Source organism: Ranitomeya variabilis, chromosome 4 (assembly GCF_051348905.1).
Source record: "Ranitomeya variabilis isolate aRanVar5 chromosome 4, aRanVar5.hap1, whole genome shotgun sequence".
Classification (NCBI taxonomy): domain Eukaryota; kingdom Metazoa; phylum Chordata; class Amphibia; order Anura; family Dendrobatidae; genus Ranitomeya; species Ranitomeya variabilis.
The window spans coordinates 720038685-720058916 of record NC_135235.1 but is presented as its reverse complement, the minus strand read 5'-3'; the positions used below and the strand labels follow the sequence as shown (position 1 = coordinate 720058916).

At 47.8% G+C, this 20232-nt stretch overlaps 2 protein-coding genes across 2 annotated transcripts in view; both read right to left on the bottom strand.

Annotated features, from left to right (window-relative positions):
* The window catches only part of LOC143768241 (uncharacterized), a 187554-nt gene that overhangs the window by 31777 nt on the left and 135545 nt on the right, over positions 1-20232 (bottom strand). The window contains exon 6 of the mRNA XM_077256934.1: positions 1917-2014. Coding sequence (XP_077113049.1) covers positions 1917-2014 — 98 coding nt within the window. The remainder of the gene's footprint in view (positions 1-1916; positions 2015-20232) is intronic.
* Positions 2088-16134, bottom strand: LOC143767083 (oocyte zinc finger protein XlCOF7.2-like). The gene is made up of 3 exons (XM_077255107.1): positions 16108-16134; positions 2282-2461; positions 2088-2198 (listed from the first exon to the last, which is right to left on the bottom strand). Exons 1-3 carry the CDS (start codon positions 16132-16134, stop codon positions 2088-2090), a joined length of 318 nt encoding a protein of 105 aa, XP_077111222.1.

Here is a 20232-nt window from a genome sequence, read left to right as displayed (position 1 = left end):
GTGTTAGCCAGTAGATAGAAAAATATTTAGAATTGAGAGTCCTCAGTGGTTGATACCTTTTAATGGCTAACTGAAAGTTATCAACCACTGAGGACTCTCAATTCTAAATACTGATGTAAAATACTGACCAAATACTGCTAGTGTGATGCAGCCTAAGACATAAAGACTTTTTCCAACACAGAGCACCGGTTACATCAATATCATTGTACATTAAGTTAATTTGCTTGATGTGTTTTCTTAGTGATTTTCTTGCTTTATTTTATTATTGATTTTCTTGCACATCAGTTCATGCTCAGGAATCAATTTTTCTATTCAGTGGCAGTCAGCAGAGGAAGACGAGCAGGCTAGAGTTTCTGTGAACCTAAAGGTACCGTCACACTCAGCAACTTTACAACGAGAACGAGAACGATCCATGACGTTGCAGCGTCCTGGATAGCGATATCGTTGTGTTTGACATGCAGCAGCGATCTGGATCCTGCTGTGCCATCGCTGGTCGGAGCTAGAAGTCCAGAACTTTATTTGGTCGTCAGATTAGCGTGTATCGTTGTGTTTGACAGCAAAAGCAATGATGTCAGCAATGTATTTAGATGGAGCGTGAATGAAAAGTGAGTCGCCGTTACACCACTGGATCGCTCCTGCATCGTTCTGGAGCTGCTGTGTTTGACGTCTCTACAGCGACCTAAACAGCGACGCTCCAGCGATCTAGTTTAGGTCGGATCGCTGTCTATATCGCTGGAGCGTCTCTTAGTATAACGGTACCTTAAGGCCAGACTATCAATCTCATTTGTATCAGGGTCTCGCTCCCATTGTACTCCCAAACCTAGGCCCATTGTGTGGGTGGGGATAGTAGACTCAGGGAGCCATCACCACGGGAGGTCTCACATACAGTCCCAGCTGATGGAATATGCCTTGTTCTGTGAGCTAAAGGAAAATGTTTAAGGGGGCGGGAGAAAAAGACATAGGGTTGAATCAGGCAGTTGTTGGAGGGATTTCGATGGAAGAGGATCCAAGCTGGAATGGATGGATGATCTATGGAGCTTTGTAGATTGTTGGCTGGAGGGGTATCCATGAGCTACGGTCGGGATATCCATTGTCTGGAGGAACATAGGCTGTGACTGCACACTATAGCAGCTGGAGATACAAAATCTGTGGGCCAACCAAAAGTGGGGAGACAGTGGGCATCGCCTGGTATGGAGCCAGTGGAACTACCGATCTCAGATTGGGAACTTGTGGACTGAGGACATTGTATGTTGGCCATCCACCTGGATTTGTTGTACAACCATGGATGTACGGAATAAAAAAAATTAGTTGCATCGTTAACCTGCCTAGGTGATTTTTATAACCCACAACCTCAGATCTTCACACCCTCTATTCTTGATAACCAGCCTTGCTGAAGCTGACAGCTGAGGGTTGCAGCCCCCAGCTGTGATATTTGCCAGGTTGGTTCAAGAAAATAGGGGGGAACCCACACCGGGTTTTTCATTAATTTATTTCATTACATCACAAGTGGCGGCTGAGGAATACCCCGATCATCCGCTCCTGCTGTCACTGTTATTAGCGGCAGCAAGTGTCGGATGATGGGAGTAAGAGTCCCAAAAGCCCCCACCTGCTGTCATCGTTCAGACTTTAATATAACTCATCATTCTCTTCTGCTCCAGACGATCGCCGGCAGAGCAGGGGAGAACGATGAGAGCCGTCTTCAGCACCCGCCACTGAGGAAACAGCGCTTACAGTAGCGCTTCTTCCCCGGCGGCCGTCTGTGTGATATTGAAGCGGTACACGGTTGCCACACGTGTGCTGCAAGTATTACACACACGGACACTGATATCTCCGGTATTGGTTTTTCCGGGACCGGAAATAAACGGAAGTGTGAAATCGGCCTAAGGGAGATCTCATGACACCTTCTCTCCATCTACCTGATGATCCTGAGGAACATTGGGATCTTCTTGTTTACAGTCCTGTGGAAGAAGAGGACGGGGACATCTCTCTGGTGTTGTCCTCTTACTGGATAGATCTGGAGGAAACACATACAGGGACTGAATTCATTCCTTACATACAGATAATTATAGGTCATATTTAGTCCTGTCCTATAGGGGAACCTCCATCATGACGTCCTTGTACAGATCTGTGTGTCCTTCTAGATACTCCCACTCCTCCATGGAGAAATAGACGGCGATATCCTGACACCTTATAGGAACCTGACACATACAATGATACCGTCATCCCTCCGAACCCTTCATAGCATTACTGTATAATGTCCCAGCATTCCCAGCAGTGTCACCTCTCCAGTCAGCAGCTCAATCATCTTGTAGAAGAGTTCTAGGATCTTCTGGTCATTGATGTCCTCATGTATCAGGGGGTGAGGTGGAGGCCCCGTGATTGGGCTCAGGGGTCTTCCCCATCCCTCAGACACAGGGTCCTGACAGCGCTCACTAGAGGTCTTCTTCACCACTGTGTAATCCTGGTTATGGAGAGACACATTAATAAATCTCACTACAGACATTTCCAGAGTCCTCACCTCTCCAGTTCTGTCCATCTGTTATTCCCATAGATAAGAATGATGTAATGTGACGTCATCAGAATCTCTCACCTCTCCAGTAAGCCGGAAGAGGATCTCCAGGGTGAGGTGTAATATCCTCTCCGCCATCTTGTCTCTGTCCATATCCATCCTTGATGGGTAAATCAGGAAATTCTCTTATATAGAAGATCTTCGCTGAGAGGATCCGATATTGTAGAGACCTGAATGAGAAGATGAGCTGATGTAACATCAGAAGAATCCTGTGTAATAATACAATTACTGGAGATAATAAGGGAAACATATGAGGAGATTTATTATTTTACAGTATTGTTTCCTTCTTTCCATCTACTAATAAATCCTATATATTTAGGCCACAGACAACAAGCAGTTTCTCCCTCGGAGTCGGCAGCTGAATACGTTCCTCATAGACTCATCTTCCATAACGCTAATTCTCGTCTCATTTCCCGACCCTGGAATCGGCATTAGTAATACTGCAGGAGATATTCATTACACGGGACAGGAGAAATAACGACTTCATGATGAGGACGACATCTCCATCTCCTACTGCGGCTCTAGGAACAGATCTGTCCAGAGTCGGTCACTGACTCCATCCCCACCGGCCTCTATATGGAGGTTTCCCGTCTTCCCCGCACTGGAATCTTCTATCACGTTAGATCTCAGCTCTGAGTCACACACAGAAGTTTGAGGCTTTTATAGGAGATTGTCGGTAAGAACAAGACCGGAGATATCTGAGGCCGATGTCTCCATGTACGGGGTTTATTTCTCCGGATAGGATGGTTTTCTTTGGTACTTTCCCCCATTAGAAGGGACACCGGTGGATATTGGGGTCTTTACCGGCTACAGTCCTGGGGGGATTTACTCGGTACAGTGGCCGCTGGACAAATCTCACCATCAATTACCCTCAGACTGAAGGAACATCGCTCCTCTACTCGGATCTATGGATCCAGGATGAAATCCACTGCGGCCCCTGCAAGAAAAGAAGGAGAAAGAGCAGAAGTTGGGGGAGACCACCGTGGCCTGAGGTTTCTACGGCTGCTCTGTGCGCACAGGACCTGTGATGAGGTCACAGGAGGGGAGGAGTCAGGGGTCACATGATCAGGGCCTCAGTGTATGCAGGACTCTGCTGTGCTGGTTGTCATGGTGCTGGATGAGGGGAAGTTTCTGTGTGGGGTCAGGAGGGGTTTACAGTGTGGATGTAGCAGAGCCGTGTGTGTACGAGGTGTACGGAGCGGAGCCGTGTGTGTACGAGGTGTACGGAGCGGAGCTGTGTGTGTACGGGGTGTACGGAGCGGGGCCGTGTGTGTACGAGGTGTACGGAGCGGAGCCGTGTGTGTACGAGGTGTACGGAGCGGAGCCGTGTGTGTACGAGGTGTACGGAGCGGAGCCGTGTGTGTACGAGGTGTACGGAGCGGAGCCGTGTGTGTACGAGGTGTACGGAGCGGAGCCGTGTGTGTACGAGGTGTACGGAGCGGAGCCGTGTGTGTACGAGGTGTACGGAGCGGAGCCGTGTGTACGAGGTGTACGGAGCGGAGCCGTGTGTGTACGAGGTGTGCGGAGCGGAGCCGTGTGTGTACGAGGTGTACGGAGCGGAGCCGTGTGTGTACGGAGCGGAGCCGTGTGTGTACGAGGTGTGCGGAGCGGAGCCGTGTGTGTACGAGGTGTACGGAGCGGAGCCGTGTGTACGAGGTGTACGGAGCAGAGCCGTGTGTGTACGAGGTGTACGGAGCAGAGCCGTGTGTGTACGAGGTGTACGGAGCGGAGCCGTGTGTGTACGAGGTGTACGGAGCAGAGCCGTGTGTACGAGGTGTACGGAGCGGAGCCGTGTGTGTACGAGGTGTACGGAGCGGAGCCGTGTGTGTACGAGGTGTACGGAGCGGAGCCGTGTGTGTACGAGGTGTACGGAGCGGAGCCGTGTGTGTACGAGGTGTACGGAGCGGAGCCGTGTGTGTACGAGGTGTACGGAGCGGAGCCGTGTGTGTACGAGGTGTACGGAGCGGAGCCGTGTGTGTACGAGGTGTACGGAGCGGAGCCGTGTGTGTACGAGGTGTACGGAGCGGAGCCGTGTGTGTACGAGGTGTACGGAGCGGAGCCGTGTGTGTACGAGGTGTACGGAGCGGAGCCGTGTGAGTACGAGGTGTACGGAGCGGAGCCGTGTGTGTACGAGGTGTACGGAGCGGAGCCGTGTGAGTACGAGGTGTACGGAGCGGAGCCGTGTGTGTACAAGGTGTACGGAGCGGAGCCGTGTGTGTACGAGGTGTACGGAGCGGAGCCGTGTGTGTATGGGGTCCTGTGTACTGACTAACCGTTTACCCCCAGCTTTGGTCACAGACCCCCCTGTGTACACTGTATACACCTGTATACCCCAAGCTTCGGTCAGAGACCCCCTCCTGTGTACACTGTATACACCCATATACCTCCAACTTCGGTCACACACCCCTCTGCGTACGCTGTAAACACCCATATACCCCCTTCTTCGGTCACAGACCCCTCTGTGTACACCAGGGGTGTCAAACTGCATTCCTCGAGGGCCGCAAACAGGTCATGTTTTCAGGATTTCCTTGTCTTGCACAGGTGATAATTTAACCACCTGCACAGATAATGATTCCAGCACCTTGTGCAATGCTAAGGAAATCTTGAAAACACGCATGGTTTGAGGCCCTCGAGGAATGCAGTTTGACACCCCTGGTGTACACTGTATACACCCGTATACCCTCAGCTTCAGTCACAGACCCCTCTGTGTACACTGTATACACCCGTATACCCCCAGCTTCAGTCACAGACCCCCCCTGTGTATACTGTATACACCCGTATACCCCCAGCTTCAGTCACAGACCCCTCTGTGTATGCTGTATACACCCGTATACCTCCAGCTTCAGTCACACACCCCTCTGCGTACGCTGTATACACCCGTATAACCCCAGCTTCAGTTGCAGACCCCTTTGTGTACACTGTATACACCCGTATACCCCCAGCTTCAGTCACAGACCCCCCCTGTGTATACTGTATACACCCGTATACCCCCAGCTTCAGTCACAGACCCCTCTGTGTATGCTGTATACACCCGTATACCTCCAGCTTCAGTCACACACCCCTCTGCGTACGCTGTATACACCCGTATAACCCCAGCTTCAGTCACAGACCCCTCTGTGTACACTGTATACACCCCCAGAAGAAGGCTGATTGCCGAAACGTGCGTAGGGGCAGGCATTGGCACCCACCGGAGGTAACTATTTGCACATTGCTATTGGTAATTTGCTCTTGAGTATTTTCATGTTTAGTGATTTTTTTATTTTTTTTTGCTCTATACTTATAGACCAACTATGTGCACTTTACTGGTTTGTTTAGGCTTTTTTTAATGCCTCCTTCTATAGCATGGTGGGTTCCTGTGCCGTATTTCGGTTTCCCACTTTTTAATGCTTATCATGTGTGTTATTTTGTTTTTGTGTTTTTTTTTGTGTTTTTTCTTTAATATTTACATCTTTTTATATATTTGGTTCTTGTGTACATTCTTTTCATCTGATTTTTTTTTTTTTTTTTTACTGTATACACCCGTATACCCTCAGCTTCGGTCACAAACCCCTCTGTGTACACTGTATACACCCGTATACCCTCAGCTTCAGTCACAAACCCCTCTGTGTACACTGACATCCTGATACCTGGACCTATTAAAGGTAGGAGAATTCTTTAACTACAACACAACCTATAGACTTGTTACAAATTAATCTTCTTAGAAATAAGGATTATAATTAACATATAACTACAAAATGGAAAACACAAATTTGGAACAAGTAAATGAACAAAGCCCAGAGCCAGAGACACAGGAAGGCTGGGGGTTAGATCTGGAGATAACACAGGGGCAGTGGAGCAATAAACCCAAGAAGGACTATATTAGAGAGAATCCAGAGACTCTTTATGCAGATTTCACAAAGGAAGAACCAAAAAGAAAAAACAATTTATTATTCTATACAGACCAACTCTCAGCCTGGCACACTGCCCTGTGCAATCAATATAAACATGTATCTAAAAGCAACACTAATAATGCCCAGCGGATTAAAATTAACAGCCAAGCACATGATGACATCAATGTGCTCACCATAAGCCTATACAACAGTGGCACAGTCATGGTGCAGGGGACTGAGGAGATTCTGCAGCAATTTGAAAATTGTTTTTCTGATATCAAAGCGCAGGCACAAACCTATAAAGGACTACAAGCCCCAGCAGCTACCTCTAATGCTCACATAGCGATTCCCACCAGACAGAGCTGCCTAACCCCCGACACTTCACACCTCTCACCTGATAACATCAGAGACTTCTTATCTCAATTAGAAAGAGACTAAAGGTACCGTCACACTCAGCGACGCTGCAGCGATATAGACAACGATCCGATCGCTGCAGCATCGCTGTTTAGGTCGCTGTAGAGACGTCAAACACAGCAGCACCACAATGTGCTGCCAAACGTGACCCTGGCACAACACCTCTCCATAAACATCAGTCACCTGCACGATAATAAACATCTCAACAAACAAGGGGTCAGCCTCCTGGCCAAAGAGCTGAAGGACATCGTGCTAAACAGAGACCCCAGGCCTGGATTCAACAGTGGCCATAATCACGCTGAAAGACCCCTGAGAACGAAAGAGCAGAAAACCCCAATGCTACCTCCTGAAGCTGGAAACAAAGCTCTTCACCCAGTGTCAGACCATCAGAGGAGGAGACCTCCACGGAGGAGACCACCGAGCCCGCACAGACACATGCAGAGCAGAGATAGGGATGAGATAAAGAACCTGCTCAATGCACTGTGCAGCAGACTAATGTGTCTGGATGGAACCAAGCACTTCTATAAAACAGTCAGAAATCCAGTTTGTCCCACACAGCCATACTCATTACAAGGTATATACACACAAAATACACTGAAGAATGTCTTCACTTACAATCAGCAGCTGGAATATTCAGGCTCTCAACGCCTTAACCTTTGGATCTAAAACAAAGGACCCTGATTTTATACAAAGACTGAAAAATAGACATTCAGATCCTTCTGGAAACATGGACCAGAGCCGAAAACGAATCCTTGGTACCTATTGGATACAAGGAATTCTCGGTCCATGCCCAGAAAAATAAAAACATCAAGCAGGGCCGGGGCTCAGGAGGAGTATTGATCTGGTATAAAGAGGAGCTCCACCAGTACATCAAACCGGTGAAGAAAGGAGGCAGCCACATATGGATCAGAATCAGCAGCTCCATCCTCACCTGCCAGTCTGACATCCACCTCTGTGCACCTATATACCACCGCCAGAGTCCCCCTACTTCAATCCAGACTGCTTCGAGATCTTACAAAGAGAAGCCGCCCATTATCAGGCCCTGGGCAAAGTTCTCATCTTTGGAGTCATCAATGCAAGAACAGGGAGAGAGAAAGACTTCCTGACCACGGATGGAAACATCTACATACTTGGAGCAGAGAATGACGGCCAAGACCCTGTACACACTGAGAGAAACAGCTATGACAGTACAGTCAACAAAAGTGGCAGAAAGCACCTGAACGTATGTAGAAGTTTAGGACTTCATATCCTTAATGGACCAAGCAAGGGTGACTCCTTAGGAAGGTATACACTAAACTCCCATGTAGAGAGGAGTGTAGTAGATTACTCCATTTGTTAAATATGCTTATTTTGCACATTTATTTAATCAAGACTATTCACCAGGTGCATTACTCTTAAAGAAAAATGTCATGATATTCTCATGAAAATGGTAGTGGTTTATTGAATTGTCCACAGAAAAATCAGTTTGCAGTAAGACATAAAAATAGACGAAATAGTTACGAACAGATTGTCCATGTGTAGATATCAGCAATTGATACTCATCTTTCCCAAAGTTTGAATGGTAAAAGCCGTCTGTGTGAAGTCTGAAGGTCATGATGGCTACCGCTGCCAGCTGTCCTTCCTTGTGACTTGTCAGATGTCCATGGAGAATGATGGTGAAGCAGGAGGTGGCAGTCCCACGTGACAAAAGCCCCCACACCCTCCTAAGAGACGTTTATATATCTTTCCTACAGACCACGTGTTCCCTGTATATGGAATTGACTTATACATACACAGAAATAGCTCTTTGTACTGTCAGCAAGAAGCAATGTGCTCTATACTGAATTGAGATTCAATTAATTAATATTTAACAATTCCCCCTTTTGAGGGTGACAGGCACTGATTGGAACCCTCAAATTAAAATATTAATAAGATCTTGTTTCTTCTTTCCTTTTTCTTTGGCAAAATAATTTAATGTTCGTAATAATATAAATAATAATATTGTTATATGTACTCAATAATATAATGATATTGTCATGTCGGACGCTGTTCAGACCAGGTCGTTCGACAGACAGCGGTAATTCCACTTTTGACCACTATGCGCTCATTGGCGTCAGCTAGATTTTATCTAGCTGGTCGAGGGTTAAATTACCTGGTGCTCGGATTGGAAGCTGGGCCATGCCCACTGGCTTTAAATTGTTCTCCTGAACATTGGGCATCGCCGATTATAGCTTCTGTCTTGTGCATGTTATCTCGATCTGGAGTGGTGAGCTTGTAGTTGGAGTATCGTTGCTGGTGGTGTATTTCCCTTTGTCTTATTTGCTCCTTCCTATATTTGTATTTGTTTTGCCCTTTGCATTTATAGTGTATTCCTGAGTGACTGCGGCGTTGTGCTTATTCTTCCGTTATCCTTGTCTGTGCTTACTGTGGGTATTGGAGTGTGGGCTCTTCACTGGGTGGTGTGTTGTGGTTTCAGCCTAGGGTTGAAACAGGAGATAGGGCGAGGGTGGAGGCTCAGACATGCACACCATCAGTGTAAACTCTGGGTAGAGGGTCAGTCAGGGTTTCCCTAGTCTGAGGGAAATCGCAGGGGCCCGGGTTATTAGCTCTATCCTACCTAGGTCTCCCGTGACATTATAATCGGCCAACATTATTTCCATGGATCCCATGATTTCCATAAACCGCCAGTTGAGGGCGCTGTTCCTACAGGTCACTGAGTTGAGGGGGGCAGTGCAGCAACAGGGACTAGCAGTATCTAATGTGCAAGCCGGCGTTACAGATAAAGTCGCTGAGCCTAAGTTTCCTTTGCCTGAAAAATTTGCTGGGGAACGCAGTAAATTTGTTACTTTTCGTGAAGCTTGCAAACTGTATTTTCGGATGTGTCCGATCTCCTCCGGTAATGAGGCTCAGCGTGTGGGCCTGGTGTTGTCATTATTAAGCGGGGATCCCCAAGCATGGGCGTTTTCTTTGCCATCTGATTCTACTGCATTTGACTCTGTGGAGAGTTTTTTTTTCCTTTCTTGGAAATATTTATGATGAGCCTGACAGAATGGCTCTAGCAGAATCTAAGACACGCACTATTCGCCAGGGGGAGCGAGTTGCAGAGGATTACTGTTCTGAATTTCGCCGCTGGGCGGTTGACACTCAGTGGAATGATTCCCCGCTGCGGAGTCACTTTATTCATGGAGTTTCTGATAGGGTTAAAAAAGCCCTCCTGATGTACGAGACTCCTACTTCACTAGATTCCGCTATGAGTCTTGTTGTCCGCATTGATTGCCGTTCTCGTCTGGGGGAGCATGAGATGCTGCCTGTGGGAGGAGGTTTAGGTTCACGTGAGGTTGCTGCAGGTGAGCCCACGGAACCTATGCAAATCGCAGGGGTATCACATGTTAAGCATCGTGCTCCTGTACTCAGGAAGCAGGGAGCCTGTTTTTTCTGCAGTAAAACTGGTTATTTTATTAATATCTGTCCTCTGCTGTCAAAGAAAAACGCAACGGCGGAAAAACTTCTAAGCTCAGAGGGTGTGGAGGAGTCCAATCTGAGCTTATGTATATCCTCCATGATGATTTCTCAGTGCATGCTCCCTGCCAAAGTTGTTGTCACTGGCAGAGAGCTGCCAATCACTGCTTTTGTGAATAGTGGTTCTGCCACAAATCTCATTGATGAGGAGTTTGCGTGCACTGCTGGTTTTAGGATCGAAAAACTGCTGTCACGCTCACGCCCTGACTGGTAGGTGTGAGCTCTGAGGGTTTGTGGCCCCACTGTGCCACAAACCAGACTACCCTGGAAGGGGCGTAACTATGACAGCTGCCTATTCACACTGGAAGAGAACCGCATGGCTGCGGATAGGAGCGGTAGAGCAGCAAGAGATAGCGATTTTTTGGAAGTGCATTTGAACAGCAAGGTGGCTTGTTGTTGAAGGGAAATAGAGGAAAAAAAAATAAAAATCTTTAAATCTTCAGCATAGCGAGTGTGAGCGAGCTGAGTGTGACCTGAGCGTAAGTGTGGACGGCGGTAAGTGTGACTTGTGACTCAGTGACTTTGGAATCAGGGAGTTTCCAAGGGAGGAATTGCTGTTCCAAGTGTTAATTAATACTTTGTATTTATTTTTATTTAACGTTTCTGTCTGGTGCAATCCCCATTAGGAAATGTGCTCCACAATTGTTAATGCCATCCAGTGCACATCTTGCCACATGTATGCAGTCCTTGATCAGCTGGTCGAGGGTGCATACTGCTGTGCGAGATGTGAGCACGTTGTGCATTTGGAAACCCAGATACTGGATCTAAATGTGCAGCTGGCAACACTGAGATCCATAGACAATATGGAGAGGAGTCTTCTGCTCACAGAGCAGACGCTCAATGGGATAGATGAGGAGGGGGATGGTAGGATGGAGCTGCAGGACAGTGAGGCAGTTAGCTGGATGACGGTTAGGAAGCGGGGTAGAGGGAAGAGTGCTAGGGAGGCTAGTCCTGATCTTTCACACCCCAATAAGTTTGCTAAGTTGGCAGATGAGGGGGGTGCCAGTACAGGGGTAGCACTGCTGCAGCCAGGCATGTCCTCTGAAAGCCGGAGGAGTGACTGCTCCAGTAAGGAGGGAAATAGGAGAGCAGGGCAGGCCAGACAGGTGCTGGTAGTGGGGGACTCAATTATTAGGGGAACAGATAGGGCAATCTGTCACAAAGACAGGGATCGTCGAACGGTGTGCTGCCTACCTGGCGCTCAAGTCCGACACATCGCTGATCGGGTGGACAGATTACTGGGAGGGGCTGGTGAGGACCCAGCGGTCATGGTGCACATTGGCACAAATGACAAAGTTAGAGGTAGGTGGAAGGTCCTTAAAGATGATTTCAGGGAATTAGGCTGCAAGCTGAAAGCAAGGACCTCAACATGGTATTTTCTGAAATACTGCCTGTACCACGTGCCACGCCAGAGAGGCAACGGGAGATTAGGGAGGTTAATAAGTGGCTCAAGAATTGGTGTAGGAAGGAGGGGTTTGGGTTCCTGCAGAACTGGGCCGACTTCTCAGTTGGCTACAGGCTCTACGCTAGGGATGGGCTGCACCTCAATGGGGAAGGTGCAGCTGTGCTGGGGGAGAAAATGGTTAGAAGGTTGGAGGAGTGTTTAAACTAGGGAATTCATTTTATAGGTGGGGAAGATAGTGCAGATAGAGACCTGGGCACAAATAAGGAAGTTGGGGGTGGCGGAGGCATGGGGGGTGGGGTTAGAACAGTTAGTAATTTAAGAAAGAATAGAGGTACAGAGAGGAACATCAAGTGCATGTATACTAATGCCAGAAGCCTCGCCAACAAAATGGATGAACTAGAACTAATGTTGTTGGAACATAATTATGACATGGTGGGGATATCTGAAACATGGCTGGATGAGAGCCATGACTGGGCTGTTAACTTGCAGGGCTATAGCCTTTTCAGAAATGACCGTACAGATAAGCGAGGGGGTGGAGTGTGTCTGTTTGTAAAATCGACCTTAAAACCCATCCTGCGTGATAATATAGGTGAATCTAATGAAAATGAGTCCCTGTGGGTGGAGATAAGGGGAGGGGGAAAAAATAATAAATTACTGATAGGGGTTTGTTATAAATCTCCAAAAATAATGGAAGCAATGGAGAATATCCTTGTAAAGCAAATAGATGAAGCTGTGACTCAAGGAGAAGTCATTATTATGGGGGACTTCAACTACCCTGAAATAGATTGGGGAACAGAAACCTGCAGTTCCAGTAAAGGTAATCGGATTTTGACAACTATGAGAGACAATTACCTTTCACAACTGGTTCAGGACCCAACAAGAAGGGGGGCACTGCTAGACCTAATATTAACCAACAGGCCAGACCGCATATCAAATATAAGGGTTGGGGGTCACTTGGGGAATAGTGATCACAAAATAATAAGTTTTCATGTCTCCTTTAATAAGATGTGTAGTAGAGGGGTGACAAGGACACTAAACTTCAGGAGGGCAAATTTCCAACGGATGAGAGAGGATCTTGGTGCAATTAACTGGGACGATATCCTGAGACAGAAAAGTACACAAAGAAAATGGGAGACATTTATTAGCATCCTGGATAGGACCTGTGCACAGTATATACCGTATGGGAATAAACATACTAGAAATAGGAGGAAACCAATATGGCTAAATAGAGCTGTAAGGGGCGCAATAAGTGACAAAAGGAAAGCATTTAGAGAATTAAAGGAAGTAGGTAGTGAGGAGGCATTAAATAAATACAAAAAATTAAATAAATTCTGTAAAAAGCAAATCAAGGCAGCAAAGATTGAGACAGAGAGACTCATTGCTAGAGAGAGCAAAAATAACCCCAAAATATTCTTTAACTACATAAATAGTAAGAAACTAAAAAATGATAGTGTTGGCCCCCTTAAAAATAGTCTGGGTGAAATGGTGGATGAGGATGAGGAAAAGGCCAATATGCTAAATGACTTTTTTTCATCAGTATTTACAAAAGAAAATCCCATGGCAGCCAATATGACTAGTGATAATAATTCCCAATTTAATGTTACCTGCTTAACCCAGCAGGAAGTACGGCGGCGTCTAAAAATCACAAAAATTGACAAATCTCCGGGCCCGGATGGGATACACCCCCGAGTAGTGCAGGAATTAAGTACAGTCATTGATAGACCATTATTTTTAATCTTTAAAGAGTCCATAATAACAGGGTCTGTACCACAGGACTGGCGTATAGCAAATGTGGTGCCAATATTCAAAAAGGGGACAAAAACTGAACTCGGAAATTATAGGCCAGTAAGTTTAACCTCTACTGTGGGTAAAATCCTGGAGGGCATTCTAAGGGATGCTATACTGGAATATCTGAAGAGGAATAACCTCATGACCCAGTATCAGCACGGGTTTACTAGGGACCGATCATGTCAGACTAATTTGATCAGCTTCTATGAAGAGGTAAGTTCCGGTCTGGACCAAGGGAACCCAGGGAACCCAGTAGATGTAGTGTATATGGACTTTTCAAAAGCTTTTGATACGGTGCCACACAAAAGGTTGATACATAAAATGAGAATAATGGGGATAGGGGAAAATATGTGCAAGTGGGTTGAGAGTTGGCTCAGGGATAGGAAACAAAGGGTGGTTATTAATGGAGCACACTCGGACTGGGTCACGGTTAGTAGTGGGGTACCACAGGGGTCAGTATTGGGCCCTCTTCTTTTTAACATATTTATTAATGACCTTGTAGGGGGCATTCAGAGTAGAATTTCAATATTTGCAGATGACACTAAACTCTGCAGGGTAATCAATACAGGGGAGGACAATTTTATATTACAGGCTGATTTATGTAAACTAGAAGCTTGGGCTGATAAATGGCAAATGAGCTTTAATGGGGATAAATGTAAGGTCATGCACTTGGGTAGAAGTAATAAGATGTATAAATATGTGCTTAATTCTAAAACTCTGGGCAAAACCGTCAATGAAAAAGACCTGGGTGTATGGGTGGATGACAAACTCATATTCAGTGGCCAGTGTCAGGCAGCTGCTACAAAGGCAAATAAAATAATGGGATGCATTAAAAGAGGCCTAGATGCTCATGAGGAGAACATAATTTTACCTCTATACAAGTCACTAGTGCGACCACACTTAGAATACTGTGCACAGTTCTGGTCTCCGGTGTATAAGAAAGACATAGCTGAACTGGAGCGGGTGCAGAGAAGAGCAACCAAGGTTATTAGAGGACTGGGGGGTCTGCCATACCAAGATAGGTTATTACACTTGGGGCTATTTAGTTTTGGAAAAACGAAGACTAAGGGGTGATCTTATGTTAATGTATAAATATATGAGGGGACAGTACAAAGACCTTTCTGCTTAATCATAGACCGGTGACAGGGACAAGGGGGCATCCTCTACGTCTGGAGGAAAAAAGGTTTAAGCATAATAACAGACGTGGATTCTTTACTGTAAGAGCAGTGAGACTATGGAACTCTCTGCCGTATGATGTTGTAATGAGTTACTCATTGCTTCAATTTAAGAGGGGACTGGATACCTTTCTGGAAAAGTATAATATTACAGGGTATATATATTAGATTCCTTGATAAGGCGTTGATCCAGGGAACTAGTCTGATTGCCGTATGTGGGGTCGGGAAGGAATTTTTTTCCCCATGATGGAGCTTACTCTTACCACATGGGTTTTTTTTTCCTTCCCCTGGATCAACATGTTAGGGCATGCTAGGCTATGGGTTGAACTAGATGGACTTAAAGTCTTCCTTCAACCTTAATAACTATGTAATAAAAGCAAAGCAGAGCAGAACCACAAGGAATGTGGAGAAGAGCTGCAGCAAGAGATTCTTACAGCAACGGGAGCGGAGCAGAGATGAACGGAGCAGAACCGCAAGGAATGCGGAGAGGAGCTTCAGAAAGATTCTTACAGCAACGGGAGCGGAGCAGAGATGAATGGAGCAGAACCACAAGGAATGCGGAGAGGAGCTGCAGAAAGAGATTCTTACAGCAACGGGAGCAGAGCAGAGATGAACGGAGCAGAACCGCAAGGAATGCAGAGAGGAGCTGCAGAAAGAGATTCTTACAGCAACGGGAGCAGAGCAGAGATGAACGGAGCAGAACCGCAAGGAATGCAGAGAGGAGCTGCAGAAAGAGATTCTTACAGCAATGGGAGTGGAGCAGAGATGAACGGAGCAGAACCGCAGGAGTGCGGATCAGAGGTAAAAGGTACAAAGGTACAGAGCAGGCAGAGCTGCAAGAGTGCAGAGCATAAGCAGACTGAGAACACAAGGAAAGACACAGCAGGAAAGGAAGCCACAGTGTTATACCTGTCGCTCCTGACGCTGCGGCCGCTTCCTCCATCGGCTCCTCCCGCTGCGGTCCTGCTCACCGCCCTGGGCATCGCGCCGCTACCCCGGTCTCTCTGGCTGCTGCTGGGGGTCTTCAGCATGGCGCCCGTGCTTCCTCCTTCCTCCGGCCGGCGTCTGCTCCACACATGCGCCTTAGGTCGCGGGCGCGCGCTCTTCCTCCTACTTAACCCCTTCCGCGTCCTCGCCTGTTCTACCTCCACCAATCAGGTGACTCCTTGGCCTTTATCAGGCGTCCTCTCCATAATGGAGGCGCCTGATTATTGTTGTGCTTTTGTGCTCAGTGTTAGGCCTTGTTCCCTTCCTGCTTCCTCACGTCTAGCTTCAGTCATTTTGGGCTATTTTCCTGTTTGCTCCTCTGTGTCCTTCTTGTCTCAGTCCTGTATCCTTTGTTCCGTTCCTAGTCTCCCTACCTCCTTCTTTTCAGCCTTGTTTTATTACCCTCTCCTCAGTCTTTTTCTGAGCCATCCCTCTTGTACCAGCTGTTGCAGTGTAGACCCCCTTGGGCCTGTTCCCCACTATCCCTGTATAGGGGTAGCTCCTCCCCGGGGTCGCTCATCCTTGGTCCCGTCCGCACCGTGACCCTGAGGGTCCACTCTCTCTCCGTGCGTCTGAACGCCACAGTATAATCAGGCCATGGACCCCGCTGGTACTTCTGCAGCAACGCAGAAGGAGTTGTTATTCTTACGGGAGAACCAGACCCGGATCATGTCTGTCATGAAATCCATGGATTCCCGGTTAACTGCCCTTCAGACTTCCGATCCTGGTAATGCTCCTTTGCTGGCGGGACTCCAGCAGGAGCTCGCACAGCAGCGTGATACACAGTCCCATATTCTAACCTATATGGCATCCGTAGACGACCGTTTACACTCCCTGCAGTCTTCGGCCGCTGCTTCAGTCTCTCATAGAGATCCGGTACCTCTTCCCCCTCCTCGTTTGGGAAAGCCCCCTAGATATAGCGGTGATCCCAAATTGTGTCGGGGTTTTTTGAACCAGTGTCGCCTTCACTTCGAACTTCTGCCTCAGCAGTACCCATCCAATCGTGCTAAGGTGGCCTTTATTGTGTCTCATCTTGAGGGAGAGGCCTTATCCTGGGTAAACCCTTTGTGGGAGCAGGACGACCCGGTAGTTGCCAGTATTCAGATTTTTTTGGACACATTCCGTAGAGTTTTTGATGAGCCCGGACGGCTGGCTTCTACTACCGAGTCCCTATTTAGCCTCCAACAGGGAAACCTTACTGTTGGACAGTACGCCATCCGTTTTCGGACACTATCCTCTGAGCTCGGGTGGAACAATGAGGCATTGGTAGGGGCTTTTTGGAGAGGGCTTTCGTCCAAGATTAAGGATGAGCTCGCTGGCCGCGATACTCCTACTACCTTGGAGGATCTCATATCCCTGGCCACGCGTATAGACTTACGCTTCCAGGAGCGTTCTCAGGAATTGGTCAGGGAGAAGAGGTCCTTCAGGTCAAGCTGGGCACCTGGTCCTTCCCCAAGCAAGTCTTCCACTTCTTCCATACCTGAACCTATGCAGGTCGACCGAGTTAAGTTATCTGAGCAGCGACGTAAGGAGAGGTTAGCACAGGGTTTGTGTCTCTACTGCGGAGGGGTAAATCATTTTTTGCGCTCCTGCCCAGAGAGGCCGGGAAACTCCTCCACCTAGGCCAGGTAAGGGAGGCTTCCCTAGGTGACCCAAATTCCTCTCTACCCTTAACTATTTCAGCTTTGATTTCTTTAGGTCTTGAGCGTAGATCTGTGGAGGCGTATGTGGACTCGGATGCGGCTGGTAACTTCATTCGTGAAGAGGAAGTGTACAAGCTTCAGATACCAGTAGTTACCTTGGAGACTCCGCGTGTTATTTCTGCAGTAGACGGCAAACTCTTACCGGATCCTATCACCATGGTTACTCTCGAGTTGGAAATGCAGATTGGAGCCCTACACCGGGAGAAGATTGCCTTCTATGTTTTGCCCAATCTGTCTCATGCTCTGCTTTTGGGTCTGCCCTGGCTCAGATCGCATGAGCCAGTTCTTGATTGGCGCTCTGGAGAAGTACTCCGCTGGGGTCATGGTTGTCATGAACATTGTCTACAGTCCGTCTCTCCTCCAGGTTCTCCTCAAGCGGCCGCCAATCCTTCCAGCCTTCCTGCGGCCTATCACTCGTTTGCCGATGTCTTTGATAAGAAGGAGGCTGAGTCCCTTCCACCGCATCGAATTTATGACTGTCCCATCGAGCTAATTCCCGGAGTTACCCTTCCCAAGGGTAGAACATATCCCTTGTCTCCGGCGGAGACTTTAGCTATGTCTGAGTACATCAAAGAGAATTTGGCTAAGGGATTCATCCGGAAGTCCTCATCACCGGCTGGAGCTGGGTTTTTCTTCGTTCGGAAGAAGGATGGGTCTCTTCGGCCTTGTATTGACTACCGAGGTCTGAATGCCATCACGGTCAAGAATCGATATCCTCTTCCGCTGATCCCTGAACTCTTCGACCGACTGAGGGGAGCCCGAATCTTTTCCAAACTTTATCTGAGAGGAGCCTACAATTTGGTTCGTATCTGCGCGAGACGAGTGGAAGACCGCCTTTAACACTTGCGATGGTCATTACGAATACCTCGTCATGCCCTTTGGTCTCTGTAACGCTCGAGCAGTCTTCCAGGAGTTCGTAAACGAGATCTTCCGTGACCTATTGTATTCCTGCGTGGTGGTATACCTTGACGACATTCTTATTTTTTCGCCCGACCTGTCCTCCCACAGGAGAAGTGTCCGTTTGGTCTTGCAACGACTCCGGGAGAATCGTCTTTACGCCAAGATCGAGAAGTGTTTGTTTGAACAGACTTCTTTGCCCTTCTTGGGATATATTATTTCTGACGTGGGGTTGAAGATGGATCCTGAGAAGTTGTCTGCTGTACTCAAGTGGCCCCATCCCTTTGGAGTTAAGGCCATCCAACGTTTTTTGGGCTTTGCAAACTACTATAGACAATTCGTGCCGCATTTCTCCTCCGTGACCAAGCCTCTTGTTGCCCTAACCCGGAAAGGAGCGAAGCTTCATGTTTGGCCTCCAGAGGCGGAGGACGCCTTTCTTGCCTTGAAACAGGCCTTTGCTTCTGCTCCAGTTCTTCATCAACCTGTGGCCAGCAGATCCTTCTCCCTTGAGGTGGATGCCTCCTCTACAGGAGCTGGAGCGGTACTCTCCCAGAAAACCCCTTCCGGACGTCTGGTTCCTTGTGGATTCTTTTCAAAGTCATTTTCTCCTGCGGAATGCAATTACTCAGTTGGGGACCGGGAGTTGCTGGCTATTAAGATGACTCTACAGGAATGGCTTCATCTCTTGGAGGGGGCCATTCATTCCTTTACGATTTTCACTGACCACAAGAACTTGGCCTACATCCAGTCCGCTCAGAGACTCAACTCCAGGCAAGCCAGATGGTCTTTGTTCTTTTCTCGTTTTGATTTTAAACTTCATTTTCAGCCCTGAGCTAAGAATACTAAAGCAGACGCTCTTTCCCGGTCCTTGCAATCTCCTGAGATGGAAGAGGGTCCTTCACATATCATTGATCCCGCCAGACTCATGGTAGCCCCTTGGAATCTCCTCTCGGTTCCACCAGGCAAAACCTTCGTCCCGTGTGACAAAAGAACTGAGGTTTTGCGTTGGGGGCACTCTTCCAAGATTGCCGGACATGTCGGTACCAAGAAGACCCTTACTCTTCTTTCCCGGTATTACTGGTGGCCATCTCTTCGACAAGACGCTTCGGATTTTGTACCCTCTTGCATGACTTGTGCGAGGAACAAAGTACCAAGAGAGTTGACTTCCGGTCTCTTGCATCCTTTACCCATACCCGAAGCTCCTTGGCAGCAAATCGCCATGGATTTCATTATGGATCTGCCTCGTTCCTCTGGGTGCACGACCATCTTTGTGGTGGTAGACCGGTTCTCCAAGATGGCCCATTTCGTTCCCTTGCCCGGATTACCCTCAGCTCCAGAATTGGCAAGAATCTTCATTCATCAGATCTTCAGATTACATGGCCTTCCTCAACGAATCGTGTCCGATCGAGGAGTCCAGTTTACTTCCAGATTCTGGAGAGCTCTCTGTAAGCTCTTGGGCATTTCTTTGGATTTTTCTTCCGCATACCATCCTCAGACCAATGGGCAAGTAGAACGGATAAATCAAGTTTTGACTTCCTACCTTCGTAACTTTACCAACGCCCATCACGATGATTGGGTGACCCTTCTTCCTTGGGCTGAGTTTGCCCATAACAATCATGTCAGTGAGGCCACTTCCAAATCTCCGTTCTTTGTGGTCTCTGGTCTGAATCCGGGAGGACCTCTTCCAATGTCCTCTTCTTCTGGTGTCCCTGCTGCAGATGCCCTTTCTTCTGAATTTTCCCAAGTTTGGAGGGAGACCAAGGAGTCCCTTGTACGAGCTGCAGTTCTGATGAAGAGACATGCTGACAAGAGAAGGAAGGATCTTCCTCCATATCATCCTGGTGACAAGGTTTGGCTATCGACCAAGCATATCCGCTTGAAGATTCCCTCTTACAAGTTGGGTCCTCAATACATCGGTCCCTTCGAG

Excerpts from the sequence above, each read along its gene's own strand:
- LOC143767083 (XM_077255107.1), bottom strand. The coding sequence starts at position 16,134 with ATGGCTCAGAAAAAGACTGAGGAGAGG. Across the intron at positions 2,462-16,107 it reads AGAAAAAGACTGAGGAGAGG|GATTACACAGTGGTGAAGAA; the intron begins GTAATAAAACAA and ends CTCCATAACCAG. Across the intron at positions 2,199-2,281 it reads TTGAGCTGCTGACTGGAGAG|GTTCCTATAAGGTGTCAGGA; the intron begins GTGACACTGCTG and ends TGTATGTGTCAG.